Raw genomic sequence first — 19,453 nt, 5'->3', positions numbered from 1 at the left:
GCCTGATGGCCCGTAATTCCAGAATATTTATGGGAAGTTTTGCCTCCTTCGATGACCATCTTCCCTGGAACCTGTGGTTTAGCGCTACAGCCCCCCAGCCTCGGAGGCTGGCGTCTGTTGTCACCATTGTCCACGTGCACGTCTTGAAGCTGCGGCCTTGCAGCAGATGTGGAGTATGGAGCCACCATTGAAGTGATGCTCGAGTTTTTTGTGACAGAGAGATTCTCCTGTGGATCTGCAGGTGTGATCCCGACCACTGGGCTAACAGGTTTTCCTGAAAGGTTCGGGAGTGGAAACGCCCGTATGGGAGGGCCTCGAATGAGGCCACCATCAGTCCCAACAGGCGGGTACAGAGGTGTGCAGAGACTGTGCGTAGTTGCAGAATCTGACGTACTCTTAGTTGCAGAGTCCTGATCTTGTCCAACGGAAGGAATACCCTTTCCTGAACTGTGTCCAAGATCAGGCCCAAGAACTGAAGTCTCTGAGATGGATTTAGTTGTGACTTCTTGTAGTTCATTATCCATCCGTTTTGGACCAGAAAATTGCAGGTTAGGAGTGCGTCTGCTGCCAACTTTTCTGGAGAAGGAGACTTTAAAAGAAGGTCGTCTAAATAGGGTATGATGATAACCCCTTTTAGACGAAGCGCCGTTATCATACAAGACAGTACCTTGGTAAATACCCTCGGGGCGGAGGAGAGGCCGAACGGCAGTCCCCTGAACTGGTAATGATTGTCTTGTATGGCGAACCTGAGGAACCTCTGATGTGGTTCCCAGATGGGTATGTGTAGGTAGGCGTCCTTGATATCCAGGGAGAGAAGAAATTCTCCCTTCTCCAGGGACGCCACTACTGAGCGAATTGACTCCATTTTGAACTTGTGATAGAACACAAATTCGTTCAGATTTTTTAAATTGAGAATGGGCCGGACGGAGCCGTCCGGCTTTGGTACTACAAAGATGCTTGAATTGTACCCGGTGCCCTATTGGTGCTCTGGGACCGGGACAATCACCTTTGAAGAGAGGAGTGATTGAATTGACCCACACAGGGCTGAAGCTGTCTCTTCTGAGGCTGGAAGTCCTATTGGGAAAAACAAGTTTGGAGGAGGGGCAGAGAGCTCCAGCTTGTAACCCTGAGTCACAATCTGAAGAGCCCAGGCATCTTTGCAGTGGGACCTCCAGGTATCTGCAAAGACTGTCAGCCTGGCGCCCACCTCGGGATCCCCTAGGTGAGCTGGGAGACCGTCATGCCACTGACTTCTCAGTGGACTTGGTGTCTCTAACAGTGGCGGCTGCTGAGGGCTGGGCTGCTCTGGCCCCACGACCCCGGCGGCCTCTGTAGGAAGGGAAACCTCCTCTGGACCTACCTCTAAAGCCTGCGCTCCCTCGAAAGGAGCGAAAAGTAGGTGACACAAACTGCCTTTTTGGAGGCGGAGCAGATGAGGGAAGAAATGCAGACTTCCCCCCTGTTGCTTGGGAGATTAGCCTGTCTAGATCAGGCCCAAAAAGCATGTCGCCCCCGAAGGGAAGAGCCTCCACGGCCTTTTTGATTTCTGGTTCAGCTTGCCAAGAGCGCAGCCAGACTGAACGTCTGGCCACCACCGCAGAAGCTGAAGCCTTTGCTCCTAGGATGGAAATATCAGAAGCAGCCTCCCCTATGTAGGAGGACGCATCCCTGATGCATTCTGCCAAAGCAATAAGTTTGTCTCTGGGAGTATTCTGTTCTAAACCAGTGACCAGATCTGAGGCCCATTTTTCCATTGCTCTTGCAACCCACGCAGATGCCAGAGCAGGGCGCAACAGAACTCCTACATTAGTATAAATGTTTTTGAGAGAGCTATCCAAACGTCTGTCCTGAGATTCCTTCAGGGACACTGCTCCCGGGATAGGGAGTGTGGTTTTCTTAGATAAGCGTGAAAGGGACAAGTCTGGGGTGGGAGGAGTCTCCCATTTTTCTCTGGATGCATCAGAGAAGGGGTAAAGGACCCTCAATCTTTGACATTTGAAACTTTTTGTCCGGAGACTTCCAGACTTTTAAAAGAGGGTTGTCTAACTCCTCTGAGTCCGGGAAAGTTAGGGGCTGCTTTTGGATTCTTCCAAAAATGGACACCTGAGGAGGTGCGGATGTGTCAGCAATGTGGAAAGTATCACGGATTTCCCTGATTAGACCTTCCACTCCCTGGACCTCATCCTCTTGGAGATCATCCCCTGCGGGATCCTGATCTGGATCAGGAGGAAATTCCCCCTCTTCCAATGGGATACAATCATCTGGGTCATCTGCCAGGACTATGGCCTGAACCGCCCTTCTCTTCACCGGGGGTGTGGAAGGCCTGGTCTGGGAGTAAGCCGACACAGACTGCTTTAGGGAGTCCACAGACTGAATAAGGGATGAAGCCCATAGAGGCTCAGAAGTAGTTAACTGAGACAGATGGGAGTGAAAAACTTCCCTGTCTTTTCTGGAAGCTTCCATCTCCGCAGTAAAGCTGGAGAGAAGGGTCTGTAAGACATCCCCTGGACATGGGGTGTTTTGCTGTGACCCAGGGGACCTGGGAGTAACAGCAACCTGTACCCTTGCAGAGGACTGAATCCTAGTGTAGCATGGGCCGCACAGGGAAACCCCTTTGATATGTGGAGTATACTGCTCCTTGCACTCCTTACAGGAGTACACCTTTTGTGCTGCTTTTGATGTAGCCCTTCCTGCCATACTGACCAAGGAACTAAGCACCTCACACGCACACCCTGACACAGACACAAGTGATTTCTAGCACCACTAGACACAGTGAGAAGCCCTGAGGCCTGAGTGCTAACAGGGAGAGAGGAGCCAATCCTGCCCCCCGATGTCTATAGTGTCTGGGTATAACCCCTGATGACTCACGGTACAGTCGAGGTCCCAGGGGAAGCGCTGTGACAGCACAGGAGCCGGTAAACCGGGGCTGTAGGTGTCTGACTGCGGGAGCAGTGGAGAGAAGCTGCGTTCCGGCAATGGCGGCCGCTGCAGAGAGAGAGACGCCTGTCAGCTCCGCCTCCTTGATGCAGACGCTTCCCGCGCCGATCTGTGGGCGGGAGATACCGTCGCAGCCGTGTCAGCGCTGAGCGCGACCTAAAATGGCTGCGGGCGCTGACACTCTCTCCCCAGCCAGTGCGCTCACTTCTGGCTGGTCCCCCTCTTCTGTGTTCCTGGAGAAGGGGGCATGACCTTGGACCCGGAACGCTCGCTGCGTGCAGCTGCGGCGGGTCCCCAGAGTGTGTTGCTCTGGTGGTCTTTAGGTAACAGAGGAACACTGCGTGCAGCGTCGACTGTACCTCTCCAGGGTTCCTTTTCACAGGCAGACCGTCCTGTCTGCCTGCCACTAACATAAAGTTTAAATAAAAAAATAAAAACCTAATCTCCCTTAGGAGACCCTTGCCCAGGAGACCGACTCCTCCGGGCACTTTTTTAAGACTGAGGTCTGGGTGGGGATAGAGGGGGGAGGAGCCAGCCACACTTAAATTTTCTTAAAGTGCCGACTCCTCCAGTACACCATACTATCCCACACGTGATGACTGCAGTGTCCCCTGCTATCCGAGGGAGAAATAGCGCTTGCTGAGATTCTAGAAGAGATCAAGGATACATCCTTAGCAGCCTCTCCTAAGAACATAGCAGACTCCTTAACGTGTTCAGCTAAGCAGCGAATCTCATCCCTGGGCATACCGGTCTCCAATCCTTCAATGATTAGCTCCGGCCATTTTGCATTTGCCCTATTTACCCAGGCCGAAACTATAGCCGGTCTGAGTTGAGTCCCTGCTGCTACATAAATGGCCTTGAGAGTAGCCTCCATCTTCCTATCTGAGGGATCTTTCAAGGCTGAAGCCCCCGGGACTGGCAGAGTCGTCTTCTTGGACAGACGGGAAACTGAGGTGTCCACAGGAGGTGGAGTCTCCCACTTGCTTAGGGCGGTTGGTTCAAAGGGATACAGAGAAGGAAAACGTTTGGGAATCTGAAACCGTTTGTCCGGGTTCTTCCATGCAGCCACAAGCTGATCCTGATTTGGACAGGGAAAGACCACTGATGTCTTCTGAACCCCACCAAACAGATCAAATTCCTGCGGCTCTGGTCTGGGATCGTCCGGTAAACGAAGTACCTCCTTTACCGCCATAATAAGAGCCTCTATCCCTAAAGGTGTAGGCTCTCCCTCAGGAATGACATCCTGAACCTCTTCCCATTCACCATCCTCCATTTCGTGAAATGGATCCTGTTCCTCCTCTAAATCATCCTCCACAACAATAGCCTGATAAGATCGCTTATTGCTGGATGCGGAAGGCCTCTCTGGTCTATTCATGGAGTTAGCTAACCCCTCCACAGACCTTGCTAGGGCCGTAGCCCAAGATGGCTCCGCTCTGCGAGCCAGCGCCAGTTCAGAAGTGAGCTTTGACATAGTACCCACTAACGTTGAGGCCCACTGGGGCGCCTGAGACCCCGCCAGTGATGCAGATTCAGCACCTGAACATGACTGACAAACAGTGGCATTACCCTCAGCTGTGTATTGAGAAAACTTTGCAGTACAGACAGTACAAGCGAAAACCTTCTGAGAGGCCTTGGACTTGCCCGTCATGATCCCTGCTCGCCCGGTCCAACAACAGCGCGCGATACAGGATCTTGTAACACACACACACACTGAGAACAGATACACCTCTCACAAGCCAGAAACCTCAGGGTTCTGTGAGACCTGGAGGAGAATGAGCCCTGTTACACCAAGACTGATACAGCGCAAAACACTGTGTCAGTAATCAATTTTTTTTCCAGAGCCCTCTAAGCTGCAGTCACCTGTGAACAGGAAAGAGTCAGCCTTACTGTGTATCTGCGTAATGGCCGCGCCATGGCCGCCTCCGTGTAACAGCGTGTCCCCTCTCCCTCCTACCTAGCCAGCCTGTGCCGTCCTGACAGCGCCCAGAGACACCCGCTTGCAAGCGCTCACTGCGTGTAATGCCTCCGGCACCTAGTTCTGGCGCGTGGGACTAGTACACAGGTACGCGCCGTTTGCAAGATGGCGGCGCCTCACAACGCTGCAGAGACCCGCGCACAGCGCGGCAGCCTGAGAAGCAGGGGACGGCGTGTGGAAAGTGCGCTCAGCGCCTTACTCACCACCGGAGACTTCTCCTTCGTGACTGGCGTCCCCTTTGATGGAGGGGCGGCAGGAGCACGGAACCCGTGCAGGCAGGTACCTTTAGCGAGGTCCTGACTGACGACCTGGAACTCCAGGGGCGCTGAATGCCCGGACCCACACTTTTCAATAAGTGGGGAAGGGATTCACACTATCAAGCGAAAAAAATCTCTGTATATAGCAAAAGCTAGAAAAATGTGCAGGAGCAGAAAAAACTGTGACCTAACTCCCTGGCACAATTTTCTCACTGGGGGATTGTGGGTCTTAGAGGGGAGGAGCCAGTATCCCCTAATTATTATTAAGAAGTGCCTAGCTCCCAGCATTCCCAGCTCTAATACCCGATGTGATTCCAGTGGTCCCTGCTGCATGTCAGAGAAAATACACACATTTTCTTTGTGCATGAAATAAGGTTTTGAAACAAAGTTTGTGTATAATATCAGGCACTGAATGTGAATGCCAAGCAATCGCTTTCTTGCACATATAAAGTGCCAGTCACATATCATGTCCCCAGTAGTGCCAGTTACAGATGTCCCCAGTAGTGCCAGTCACCTATCACGTCCCCAGTAGTGCCAGTTACCTATCACGTCCCCAGTAGTGCCAGTTACAGATCACGTCCCCAGTAGTGCCAGTTACAGATCACGTCCCCAGTAGTGCCAGTTACAGATCACGTCCCCAGTAGTGCCAGTTACAGATCACGTCCCCAGTAGTGCCAGTTACAGATCATGTCCCCAGTAGTGCCAGTTACATATCATGTCCCCAGTAGTGCCAGTTACATATCATATCCTCAGTAGTGCCAGTAACCGATATACCCAGTAGGTTTTTAGCATTTTTTAAAGTAAATTTTGCAGACTATGGTTTTCGGAATAATTTGGATAACAGATATTTGGATAAGGGATACGCGACCTGTATGAACACTAGTTAGAAGAGCTTTCCTTGTGGTTGGTGTAAAAGGGGGAGCGTGGGCCATTTGCAGTGTGCTCGCAGCACGATAGGCACTGCCTTTACACCACTGGTGGTTCTATAGAAGAATTAAGTTGCTGAAAAGCAGAACATTATAGAGAAACTAAGAACACTTCCTCGAAAAATGGAGATGAAACTAATGCTAATTATAGACAATCACATTCACACAAGATAGCAAGGTGACAATAGGAACATCCAGAAGCGACAGTGCTAGACATTACAAAGGCTGCACAAATAATCCTCTGTTCTAACTGACCGGGACTAAGGTCCTTATTCAGAACTGATCGCAGTACAAATTTGTTCTCAAATGGGCAAAACCATGTGCACTGCAGGTGGGGCAGATGTAACCTGTGCAGAGAGAGTTAGATTTGGGTGAGTTATTTTGTTTCTGTGCAGGGTAAATACTGGCTGCATTATTTTTACATTGCAATTTAGATTTCAGTTTCAACACACCACACCCAAATTTAACTCTCTGCACATGTTACATCTGCCCCACTTGCAGTGCACAGAAGAAGATCAGATCTGAATAAGGGCCTTAGATTTTGTTGAACGCTTCCTCCGTCATCTCCGATGTCGTCACAGACTGCTCACACACCAAGTTTCTGCAGAGCCTCTTTAGAGCTTGTACCAGGCCACTCCCCAGTCTCTGGGAGTCCGTGCTCATTAGAGCACAATGAAGTGCTAGCTCCTCTCTTTACTTCAATAGATCGAGATGAACCGAGAGCCCGATGCTCTGGGGACTAAAGTTCATTGGTAAAAGAAGTAAATAAATAAATCATAGCTTAATAGGTGTCAATCATTTTAGGGTTATCTTGGTCCCTACCCTCCAGATAAAATATATTTCTCTAGGTCTACATGATCTATTGACATTTGCTTTTTCCCCAAATATGGCTAATACAGAACAATAAGAAATAACAGTTCCTCATTTGAGTTTTCAGCTACTTCCCATTAGGGTCAGTAGAAGCTGTATTATAAGCTGGCTTGATTGCCTGATGTTATTCACATGACCACAGCATCAATGAATGGATTAGGAGATCATGTAGCAATGCCTGGCTCATAAAATATTGTTATTTGCTGAAGCGGAGGCAGGGAATGTTGTAGAATGGCCCCCATTTAGCACTTGTGCGGTTCATGCATTCCCCCCCCCCCCCCAATACTCATGAAGGCGTTTCTGCCAAGCTTAGTCACACCCAACAGCGGTTCACACTCTCCCCATGACACCATATCCCCCAGTTACACACCAAAAGGGGTCACCAGGTTTATGTGTGCTGAGAGATTCGATGCAGACGTGTCCCAGACTGTCATCGCTGCAAGCTGCTGCCCTGGGGAGTTAGTTTGCCCACATTTATAAAGAAAAGAAGGAAATTAGTTTACACACTTGATAACACATTAGAAATGCCCACCAATGGAGAAACGCCCGGGTCACATCAAAGGGCACCGGCCGTTATACATATCAAAGGGCACCGGCCGTTCTACATATCAAAGGGCACCGGCCGTTATACATATCAAAGGGCACCGGCCGTTATACATATCAAAGGGCACCGGCCGTTATACATATCAAAGGGCACCGGCCGTTATACATATTAAAACAATTTCTTACTTTACGACAACATTTGAAATACTTGCAAAATATATATACACTAGTTTAAAGCCTACCAAAATGACGGCTTCTACAATGTACTTTCATTTAGAGCTGTGCGGTGTAATTGGTGGGTGTGGTATGGCGGTCCAGCAATCGGGTTCCCGACGGCCAGTATCCAGACATCTGAATCCCGACTGCTCTGACAGGGGGGCGAGCGCAAAGAAGCCCCTGGCAGGCTCACTACGCTCGCCACAGGTTCTATTCTCCCCTCTATGGGGGTCATGGACCCCCACAAGGGAGAAAAGCCCCTGTATGTTGGGATCCCGATGGTCGGGCAGTCATCCAGCACCCGTAATTGGTAACCTTGGCACTATAAAGCCTGTATACTGATGAAATGTAAGCGGTTACATCGCTGTATGTATTTTTTTCTCACCTATAGGCAGTCTGTTCTTCTTGCAGGCGGGCGTGGTCGCAGGCGATAGCTGAGGCGTGCTAGATGTGTGGTCATTTTTGCCTGGCTTGTTTTGGGGTACGGTCGCCAGAAGGTTTTCCAGAGCCATTCGATCTTCTTCCCGTAACTGATCTCCAGATATGACACTGCGCAAAAATCCCAGCTGTAACAAAACAATCACAGTCATTGAATTCACGCTGATCAATTTTCACAGTTCTAACACATAAGTGAACATGTATGTCAGGGTTGGACAAGTAACGGTCATAGAGCCACCAAGGAAACTCGGCTGCACCCTGCGCCGTGAGCGGACTAACCCCAACAGCACATCACAGGAAACAAAGCAATCCAGACTTCACGTATGCCGCATAGCTCTAACATTTACATATTTTTGGGACGACGACCCCTTTTTCTCCCTTCATACTTAATCTTTAAAATGATAACGCATTTATTGATTTTGGTTAATCTCTCCACTTCTGACAAATTGTTCATTTAGAATTGCACATTGCATTTGTTGGTTTAAAATTGAGGTTAAAAATAGATTTTCATCCCAGTCGTACGCAGCATTTTCAGACAGGTCATCTAGTCTATATATAAAAGGCTAAAACCTCCTCACCTTTTTTTTTTTTAAGGTGAAGTACTGCAAGTGACCACTAGAGGCCACTCAACGGAAAAATTACTTCTGAACAGAAAGTGAAACCAAAATTATAGGTTTCAAATGTATGTATGTTGCTACATGATAGTCACAATGAATGGTTTTCATGATGAAGCAGAAAATGTGTGGTGCTGTATTTTATTTCGACACCTGGAAATGGCTGACACACGAAACGCTCAACATGAATTTTTCCGTTTTTCTTTGTGTGTGTCAATGATAACATCTGAGCACCGCATCTCCGGCCACTTTAACATTCCCAATCAGTGTCCATGTGGGTGAAAAGTTAAAACATAAAATAGGAAAAACAACCCCCCCCCCAAAAAAAAACACCCTCATGCCTACCCTGTCATGTGTCGATCATAGCCAGGTCAACTACTGACCATGTCGACTATAATGCATGTTGACCACATGGTGTCGACCTACGGACTGTTGACCTTGTCCACCAGCCATCCAGATACCAAGCAGTATTTTTTCCCCCCAGATAGTTTCAGTAACATCTTAAACTACAAGCTGCAGCATGCCTTGTCACAGATTTACCATCCTTAGGAAATGCTTAAACTGTGACAGGACATGCTGGGATGTGTAGTTTCACAACCGCTGGAGAGCCGTAGGTTGGCCATGCCGGTCTTAGGGGGATATTCAATCGCCGTCGAGCATCTCCCGTGGGGGAGATGCTCGACGGGCCCTATTCAATGCTGTCTTCCCCGACAGCATTGAACAGGGTTTCCTGGCAGAACGAGCCCGACATCTCTAGCTGTCAGGCTCGTTCTGCCGAGAACAGCCGGGAAGTAACGAGCTGCCGGCTGCATCTCGTCACTTCCCGGCCGCAACTCGCGGCCACGCCCCCTTCTCGTCCCGCTGCAGGCGGGACATTGAATCCCGCCTGCATATTCTCGGTCGAGCTGACCGAGAACGGGACTGGGTCACGGCGGGCGAGCAAGCTAGTCTGCCGTGACCCGAAGATTGAATACCCCCCTTAATCTTTGGCTAATACCAGGTGGTGATAAATGACAGCAGAATCAGGTGTATTGTGTTCTAAAAGCTGCACATTTAGTCATTTTTCTTGACTTCTAAATTCTAGAAAACCCTGGAAACTTCCTGCTGACCTCCCTTCCTACATTAACCCTTTGTGTTACACTGGTACATCTGCTTCCACCAAGTCACATTTGGGATGGGCACTAATCTGTAATATTAGGGGCTCCTCCCCAGTAGAACCAGAAATGAAATGACAGTTTGGTATATGGGTGCATGCTGGTAAAGGCTGCGTTCAGAAGACCAACAATGAACGGTGTGATTATGGGGTGGAAGTATGAAGCAGTGATACGGGAGGAGAAGTGATGAAGTGCCTGGTACTTTATCACCGGCCAATCAGCTCCTAAATGTCCCTTTTTAAACCCAGCCTATAACTTAACAGTCAGGAGGTGATTGGCCGGTGATAAAGTACCAGGCACTTCATCACTTCTCCTCCCTTATCACTGCCCTATATTCCCTTACAGACATGTTAGAGTTGATTCTGCTGCTTGGCCAAGGAGCCAAGCTCATCCAATGTGGCCGGGATTCTGACGCTAGGTGACATACATCAGGTCGATCATGAAAGGTTGACAGGGCTGCGGTCAACAGGATCAGGTGGTCAACAATGGGAAAGTCAAAAGACCTACATGAGTGTTTTCCCTTTTAGCCAACAGGCGGTATTTCATACCCTACCATCCACTAGAGCCCGGTGGGAGAATAGAGAATATAATAGTGTGTCGGAGCACAGCGAGGCACCGAGTCATGAGAGGGGACGCGGGACGCTGATACGGTATCCATGTCGACTTGCGTCAAAATTTGGGACAAATAAAAAAGAAAAAAAAAATTAAATGTCAAACTTTTCAATGTCGACCTGATGCTTGTGCGGACTTTAGCCATATTAATCAACGTCATGTGACGACCTAGGCCCCGTCGGCCTTTAGTGGTTAACCTAATTTAGGTCTACCTTCATGGTGTCGACCCTATGACCCATACCCATTTGGTCACCTATGTGCGTCGCTAAACTGGAAACTACTCCTGTAACTTAGCCTTCATATTGGAGCAGTGTGTGGTCAACCCCTCGGTTAGTATCATAAACGTACATTATAGGAAAATAGGAAATACTAACACCGCACAACAAAGGTTATTATACAGAACGGCTGGCAGGCGAGTCTCTGATAACCTACTACGGAGCAGGAGCGCAAACCGTTACATAAAAGGACAATTAAACTTTTGAAAAAATATAAATGGCCTAGTAGATGCCCCTCCCCCTTCCAATGGCTGCCATGGCGACACGTAACTACACGCAGTTGCGCATCGAATGACATATGACCATACATGGTAAATAAATACTTGCATTATACAAACAGCAGATTACTACAGGACACGTACCATATTGACCAGCTGGTTGTAAGTCATATATACAACAGTGCGACTTAGCCCTTCCAGTAGATTTACAGAGGATAAAGGTGGGGTTTCAACTGCTCGGCCTCCAATAACCACATCCAGAAAGGCAGCGACACAGCCCTACGGAGAAAGGAAAAAAGAGAACTTAAAACAGAAATTAACGCATCAATAATTCTATGCTTTTATTACACTCCGTTTTCTTAAATGCTGGTATTATTGCTGCAGATGGTGTTAGCTTGCTACACAAGGTACTAGCCGCGGCGTATGATGACTACCTTTTGCGCTAAGCAACCATTTTGTCAACGATGGCTTGCATAAAAACATTATAAAATGGCTGAAGATTCAGAACAGTGCTGGAAAAGTGATTGCTTATAGAGAATTGTTTTCATTTTATAAGTTTAAGAATGCAATGTTACATATCTATTCCAAATGGACTGGTTAGAAATGTCACTTAAAGAAATTAAAGTGAAATTTTTTTTCCATTTGGCTGCCCCATGTTAATTCACTACCCCCCCCCCCACACACACACAATAAAAGACCCTCTAAAACAAGCAATACAATCAACCGATTGGTATAATTTAGAGACAATGTCTTGGCACATACCCTTTTTAAATGCACCCCCTAAACAGGCCATATATTCGTAACAAAGTTACAGTAAGTCACGCTTTATGAAATAGTAATCATGGCACGATAGATTAAATGCATGACCCACAGACAGAGTAAATAAGAATCAGACACCGGCACATTTAATATTTAATCATAAAATTAAAACAGCACAGACAAATGTACAATGGAAAATACATGTGGTCCTGTTTTTATCATGTTTTGGATATTTGTTCTTGATATATACACGTGTATGGATTTGTACAATGTTGACAGTATAGTGGAGCAAGGACAGCCACACCTGATAAGGAATCCAAGCAGGCATAGACCCCAAGGCCACTGAATCTCTCCCTAGTAACAAGGGAGTTGGGTGATGGGTGAATTATGACAGTATTGACTGAAAGCAAAGCTGGCCAATAAGACTCAATGCTTAATGAATTAATAATACCCCTTTTATAACAAAAACGCTGGGTCGCACCCAGGTTTTTGATCCCCGCTTAAAGCCAGGTGCAACACGGCATTTGCTCCCTTTTACACAGCCGCATCCCTCAGCCGACGGTTGGAGAGGACGACATCTATATACACTATCATCTGAGTTCGTTGGAGGTGCATTACCTCGATGTGCACATCACATTAGATCATAATGTTCTTCAGTACGTCTTTTTAAAAAAGGAGACTGATCGTAATACTAGCCTTCACTTCCAAAATGAACATCCAAGTTCAGCCAAAAAAAGGTTACTTGCTTCTCAATTTCTCCAAATTCATCAGATTTGCAATAGTTCGGAGCAAGCTGAGGTTAGGATTGATAGTATGACCAAGCAATATGTGGTCGGAGGGTACAATCATTTGGAATTAATGCTTGCCAAACAGAAAGCTTTATCTGTTCCTAGGGAACTGGCTCTTGTAAGCAACAATAAAACAGGGGGGGCAGGGAGAGAACAATCACTTTTGTTCAAAAATGTAATTCATCCAGTGTTGGTCACTCAGAAAGTGAAACCATTATGTCCGATAGTCACCACTGATGGCGAGTTTAAATCCCTGAAAAACAATTCAGACTGGTGCCCAGTTCCTCGAGGAACCGTAATTTGAAAGATTGACTTGCCCACAGTGACATTTCCTCCTTTAAAAAAAGAGAAACTACTTTTTTCTCACGCAAGCCAGGATGTTATAAGTGCACTGGCTGCATGAATATTTCAGTCATCCACAGATGCAGGTATTCAATACTTTAATTCCCCCTTGTGCAGCGAATCCTGTTTTGGATTCGCTGCACAATCGCCGGGTTCCGGAGGGCTGCAGCATTCGCTGCCAGCCCTCCCTCACCCCCTATTCAACTCCTCAGGGGCTTGCTGCCCCTGGCGGTGAATTTTAACCCCCCGGCGAATGCCGCAGGGAGCCGGAGGACAGCTGCAGGCAGTGAGATGGAAGCCTCCCTCCTGCGCCGGACACTGTGGAGGTGAAGGAGGGCTGTCGGGGACACAGGGAGAGCCCCCCAACAGCTGGCAGGAGGCTGTGTTAGGGAGCCGCTACACACTGGTCCCGATCGTGCATATGTAATGATCGGGACCAGTGTGCAGTGAATATATGAATATTAATGAGCGGCCAGAGGGCTAGGCACACCAGGTAAGGGTATACAAGTCCCGGTGCCAGCTTTAGGATCAGACGTCCAAAATATATGTTCACGCTGCAGAGCGGCAGCAGCAGCACACGGGAAATAAATGCAATGGCGGCAGGAATCAGCGATTCCTGCCGCCATTGCATTTATTTCCCGTGTGCTGCTGCTGCCGCTGTGCAGCGTGAACATACATATATATATATATATATGTTTAAAAAAATTAAATAAAAATATATTCATGTGCTGCAAGGACATGAATAAAAATAGCACAGAAAAAAAAAAAAAAAGGATTTTTTGACACCAAAATAAAAAACGCTTTATTTTCAAAGATAACATTCCAGTTCACCTAAAAAAAGAAGATGACAAATGTAAAATGGAGAATCCTGGCTAAAATCACTGGAGAAAGCAGTTCTCCACTTCAGCATTGAATACACTCTCTGCGAATTCCACTGAAAACCCCATTGAAAACCACTGGCGAATCGCGGTGAATCACAAAACGGCGAATCGCCAGACATTCGCTCTTCATTTGCAGCGAATTGTGTCCATTGTATAGGGCGAATTGTTTTTTTCTGTGAGAAAATTCGCCAGAAAACAGGCGAATTGCCAGATTCGCTGAAAAAAATGGCGAATCAGAGGCATGGAATACTGGCCATACTGGTAAAAGAATTCCCATTCGTAAAGTGCTCTCCTGTACAAGTACCCATGCTGTATATGTCACCTAGTGCCCTTGTGTTCTCCTCGATGTGGGGAAGACACCAAGGCAATTTAATAAAAGCTGGCAGGGTCGCAGCAGCACTTGGTGGGGGATAAAAGGTACGATTTTAAAAAACTGATCTTGCCAAAGGTTATTAAAAGCGAAACATTAATAATGACATATTTGTGTGCCTGTTTCGTACTGCTAATACATATACATGCAAATTTAGGTTTTGTTTTTTTTATAGAAACCACTTAACATTTCATGAGTGATAGGTAATACAAACCGAGAGCTTAAAAGGGGATGTAAAGCGGTGACATTAATGAGTACTGGAAGTCGACCTCATACAAAAAGGACACTGCTTGCAATAAAGCTTCCGGAAAAACAGGAACATTATCTCTTGCGTTATACAAGCTTTGCAGTGCGCATAAGAGCGCCAGCTCTAGTAACTGTATCAGACATATTCCGTACACTTATTACTGAACGCCTTTATTCTGATTGACTAGGACTTTTTAATGAAGTAGTAATATGCAAGCTCTCAACTAGTATTGCTTTGTAATAATAATAAAAAAAGATCCCTTTATTCGCGTTAAATGTGCTACACATTACAGAGGGAAGGTGTCAGCCCAGCTGCAGCAGAGATAGCTGGCTGTCCGCATACACTACATCACTTACTTTATCAAATTTACTGAGATTGTTCCTGCTGCGAGATTCAGCTTCCTCAAATCCCGTCAGTGCCAACTGCTGCAGGAGGCGGCCAACCTAACACACAGTGAGAGAAGGACATGAATGGTTGGCTTGTTAGAGTCAGTTTAGCTTTATTCATTGACTACTCTGTCGTCTGCCAAAAGTAACTGCATCCAGGAGCTTTCTAATACTGCGTTCTGTGACACAAAACCAAACTCCTAAACAACTGTAAGTAAACATCATATGTGCATGGACGGGAGAGGTGGAGGGAAACACTGGCTGCTCTTTCCCCAAGCTGTTCCTCCTGCATCTAGTCTTTAAAAAAGGAGGAACCCTGATATATGAAGAAAAAAAAATTGGGATATAGATATAAATAAACAAATAAATACAATGTGGAAGAATGTCTAATCACGTTTTTACAGAACTTTCTGGAAGCATCCACAATCCATTTGCTACCCAAAGGGTAATTAGCAATTTAAGAAAATCAGGGCGGGTAATCGGCTGGGCAAATGGATCATAAACGGTCAAACTCGATACTGGATTTTATTTAAAAATTAATACATAAAAACCTTGTATTTTGTAACACGGAGAAACATTTTACAGGCAGGAAAAGGCTCCTCAGTAATTCCCAATGTTTCAGACAACGCGTGTTCTCTTGTTGCGAAGGCGGGTAAACCTACAGCCGGATGTTCCCCATTTGCCATTCTTGCCCTCCGACATTAGAAATGTATTGCGTCAAACATCAATTAGGCACTCTCTGTAATGTGCACATAAATGGGAACCTTTACTATAGCTTTTGCTTTTGCTTTGTTAATCATAGCAGCACTTTATCTAATTGAGATATTGTCTAGTCAAGTGCTTAAGTTTCCATCCGTGCACGGTGCTTTCCCTATACTCCCCAAATAGCCTAGCCACTTTCAGCGTCCCCTGTCAGCTTCACCACCCCCTGATATCTCCCAGTAATTCTCAGGCAATGCGTCTATATATCTGACCCTCCACCTCCCTGTGAGTGCAACATAACACTAATAGGAGTCTATGTACAAAGACTCAGGGAAGGATAAAGTGGACAGAAAGAACGTACCAACCAACCTGCTCCTGTCAGTTTTCAAAACACAGCCTGTAACATACAGTTAGGAGCTGACTGACTTGTACTTTGTCTATACGGCTTAGTACATCGACCCCCCCATAGATTGTATGGTCTATTACAAGAATATGCCCACTACCTGCATCAAGTTGAACCGAGCCACTTCATTGATGGGAGCATCCGAGATAATCCCGTACTGTTCTGGATTCACAATTGCTGGGCAGATGAAGCAGGTCAGTAGAAGGTCCGTGCACATAGATCTCACTTCCCCAACATCCAGACCTTCCACACAAGAAAGAGTTTTGTACATTTGGGATACGATCCATCGCAGGCTGTGTGGAAAGCAGTAAGTGTTTTGCTTTAAATATCCAATAAATTTGTTGACCAGTGTCACCAGCTTCGCTTCGTTGGACTCTACCATCTCCTGCACTTTATTCCTGAATCGCTCGCTTCCCTTCTCCCCAAATAGCTTTTCTTGCTGAGCTGGGGAGAAACGCTCAATAAGTTTACTTGGATCGGTCTCCAGATGATCCTCGTCTTCAACCAGAAGCTGCATGATGGGCTCATGTAGAGTCGCTGTGAGGAAGAGCTTGGCGGAGAAGAGTCCTTCAGAGAAGAGTTTGAAGATGATGCTGAAGGCACAAGTTCCTCTCCTAAGCAGCCTGCGAGGGTTCTCATTTTCCTTCAACTCAAACTCTATTAGGTAGCGTAAAACCTGGAGCAAATAGCTCTCGTCCTCTTGCATGATACAGTTTCCATACAGAGAGGTGAAGACCGTGTGGATAACGCTTTGAGCGTTTTCTTGGTTAAGCTTTTCACCGGCCACAAGGCAGGACGCAACTAGTCGCGGGTTTTCCCGAAGACGATTAAGAAACTCCCCATATGAAGTCTCCTGAAATCCTAGCTGTTTGTAGCCATCCACAAACTGGGTGTCCTCCAACTCCTTGGCGTGTTGACAACATTCTGCTGGAGATGCTTCAACACTAGTGAAAAAAAAAAAAAAGTTCTGTTAAAAAAAAAAAAGAGTCATCTACTGTATACTTTTACAAAGAGCAAGTCCATAGAATCAAGCAAACACCACAATCCTCATTAGCAGTTTGTGAATACTACAGCGTATACATTTATTTTGGCATGTAAAATACAATCAGAGGAGAAGATGGACACCCAAGGAATGGTTTGCCGGCGGCTTTGTGTACTGGACGGCTGACCAAGCAATTCAATTGTTGCTCATTTCGGGGACACCTGGTGCTTGTGCTCTTGAGGTGACTAGCAAAAAAGTGCCAAAAGGGTCACCCAAACTGCATTTTTCACATCGCACCCATTACAAACTACCAAACTGAGCAACTTAACCCAAAAATAAAAAAATAAACGGATGAAGGAAACTCTAGCTTTATAATAGAAATTCCATTAATTGAAAGATTATTTTGTTTAATACAAATAATTATGCTGGTATCAATAGGTTTTTATACTTGGAATAGGCCTTCGTGAAATTGTCAAACAGTAAGTACCAATACTTGGCAGATATTCAGCCTGTTCAACCCCGTAAGCATTACCGATGCGGCTGTGTTCCAAAAGTGGAAAACTACAGCGGATACTGGCATTGGATAGCACAATGTTGAAAAGTGGAACTCCCGTGTTATTTACTACAATCCTGACTTAATATTATAAGCTTAGTAACATTTCCTGCTTGTTCTCCAGTGCCGTAATCCCCACACTGCCTGCATAGTAATCGGGAAAGTGACAATGGACATAAAGAACACTGAAAGCACTGTAATAAGAGCTAGCTTGTTATATAACACAGGGCTTCAAGCTCACATCTAAATGCAGGAAGAGTCCATGTTGCAAGAGATCTGAAATAGAAGTTTGATGGATCAGGCAGTAAAAGATTAGAGAAGACTAGGCCGGGGATGAAGCTGCCCATTGCCTCCGCTTTGATAAGTTATTCTCATCACTTACAGGTAAAAAGCCTATGGGTTGCGCTGGGCAGCGTCACACTGGTTCACTGGCGGTAACTCAACTCCATAATAAACAGCTGCAGAGCAGATCAAACCGGATTCAGAATTCTATATGAATTTTGCTGGACAGCACTAAGAATCTTACTAAAAGCATTTTCTTAGTGGACACCGTATCAGTGCACTGCATCACCTCGCATTGGCTAGCTGCGCTCTCCATGCTTCGGGCACGGTGCCTCGCTATGTATGACACACGGATGGTGCATTACTGCCTCACAGCACTGAGGTCATTGGTCCATGGCCCTAACTGTGCGGAGTTTGTATATTCTCCCCGCGCTTGCGGGGGTTTCCTCCGGGTGCGCCGGTTTCCTCCCACAATCTAAAAATATACTGGTAGGCTAATTGGCTCCCAAAAAATGTAACCCTAGAATGTCTGTGTGCGTGTACATGTGGTAGGGAATATAGATTGTAAGCTCCACTGGGGCAGGGACTGATGCGAATGTTCAAATATTCTCTTCTGTACAGCGCTGCGGAATATGTGTGCGCTATATAAGAAACTGTTAATTAATAAAATAAATCTAATTATTCTAGTGGATGGACATGTCGGCACGTCTGCTAAAAAAAAAACGTGAAAACCCATGTCAACATTTTGACAGTCGACCTTTTCAAAGTCAACCTTCAGTGGTCAACCCACTGTATGTTGACCTTAATAGTGTCAACCTAATGACCGCATATAGTTTTGTGCGCGGACCCCGGCGCTCTATAATATACAGTTGTAATTTAGTGTAAGCAGACGCATGTTCAAAACCAAAAGGGAAAATAAACAAGGGGCAGAAGCATCCAATGCACAAAGATTAGGGTTACACAGTACACACCAGAGCTTCTTTCTATACATGTTTTACCCCATTTAAGTTCTGACAAACCACTAGTGTAGACTGAACGCCAACTGGACATTGGTAATTGAAACTGAAGGAAAAACAGCATATACTAAACATTATGTTTCAGGCATATATAGTCCATTAATCCAGAAAACCATATTAAAGAGCATTTGGGATGTTGTACCTGGTTAGAATTAGTCGGTCCAAATTGATTTTCTGCTGTTTGGAAATCCAAGAAGTACGGTACAGCCTTTCCGCGGTTTTTAGCACATCAGCGTTCAGCCTCTGGATGAGCTGTTTCTCAGAGTTCACATACAGGCGCTCCTGCTTGAGGTGGCGGGCAAGGGTGTGGATATCCGGCTTCACCATTTTGGGAAACGATGAGAACCGCTGGACCTTCAATGAGATAAGGAGTCAATTAACAATCAGAATAATCATAATCGGTTAATGACCCTAGAAGCTTGGATTAAATGCTCAAATTCCATTCTTGAAACATTGAATACCCCCCAAAGTGGATTATTCAAACTAATAAAAATAAGTATTTCTTCTGGAACCTCCATAATTTACACTGGAAACTAGGCAGCAAGAAAATGGGGGGGGGGGGGGGGGAGAGTATTCAGATGCGGGAATTCTATGGTTTCTCTCCTTAGCCTTCATTCGTAGCAAGCTTGTGTTTTGTGTGAAAAGATCTCAGTGGCCACTAATCAGCCCGGCCAGCAAGCCCCTGCACTGTGGAAGTTGCAGCCTAA

The 19,453-nt window shown here is 46.3% G+C and overlaps 1 protein-coding gene across 11 annotated transcripts in view; it reads right to left on the bottom strand.

Annotated features, from left to right (window-relative positions):
• The window catches only part of GAPVD1 (GTPase activating protein and VPS9 domains 1), a 65,583-nt gene that overhangs the window by 35,756 nt on the left and 10,374 nt on the right, over positions 1-19,453 (bottom strand). For 7 of the 11 annotated variants that reach the window (XM_083160968.1, XM_083160966.1, XM_083160970.1 and 4 more), the window contains exons 2-7: positions 18,889-19,100; positions 16,014-16,857; positions 14,779-14,865; positions 11,180-11,314; positions 8,110-8,290; positions 7,336-7,416 (exon numbers count right to left, since the gene is read on the bottom strand). In XM_083160968.1, the coding sequence (XP_083017094.1) occupies positions 7,336-7,416; positions 8,110-8,290; positions 11,180-11,314; positions 14,779-14,865; positions 16,014-16,857; positions 18,889-19,100 (1,540 nt within the window). The remainder of the gene's footprint in view (positions 1-7,335; positions 7,417-8,109; positions 8,291-11,179; positions 11,315-14,778; positions 14,866-16,013; positions 16,858-18,888; positions 19,101-19,453) is intronic. The other 4 variants (XM_083160974.1, XM_083160975.1, XM_083160972.1 and 1 more) reach the window with 1 other exon arrangement.

The sequence above is a fragment of the Crinia signifera genome, chromosome 9 (genome assembly GCF_055691185.1).
Source record: "Crinia signifera chromosome 9, ASM5569118v1, whole genome shotgun sequence".
NCBI classification, from domain to species: Eukaryota; Metazoa; Chordata; class Amphibia; order Anura; family Myobatrachidae; genus Crinia; species Crinia signifera.
This window is presented reverse-complemented; position numbering and strand designations above follow the sequence as displayed.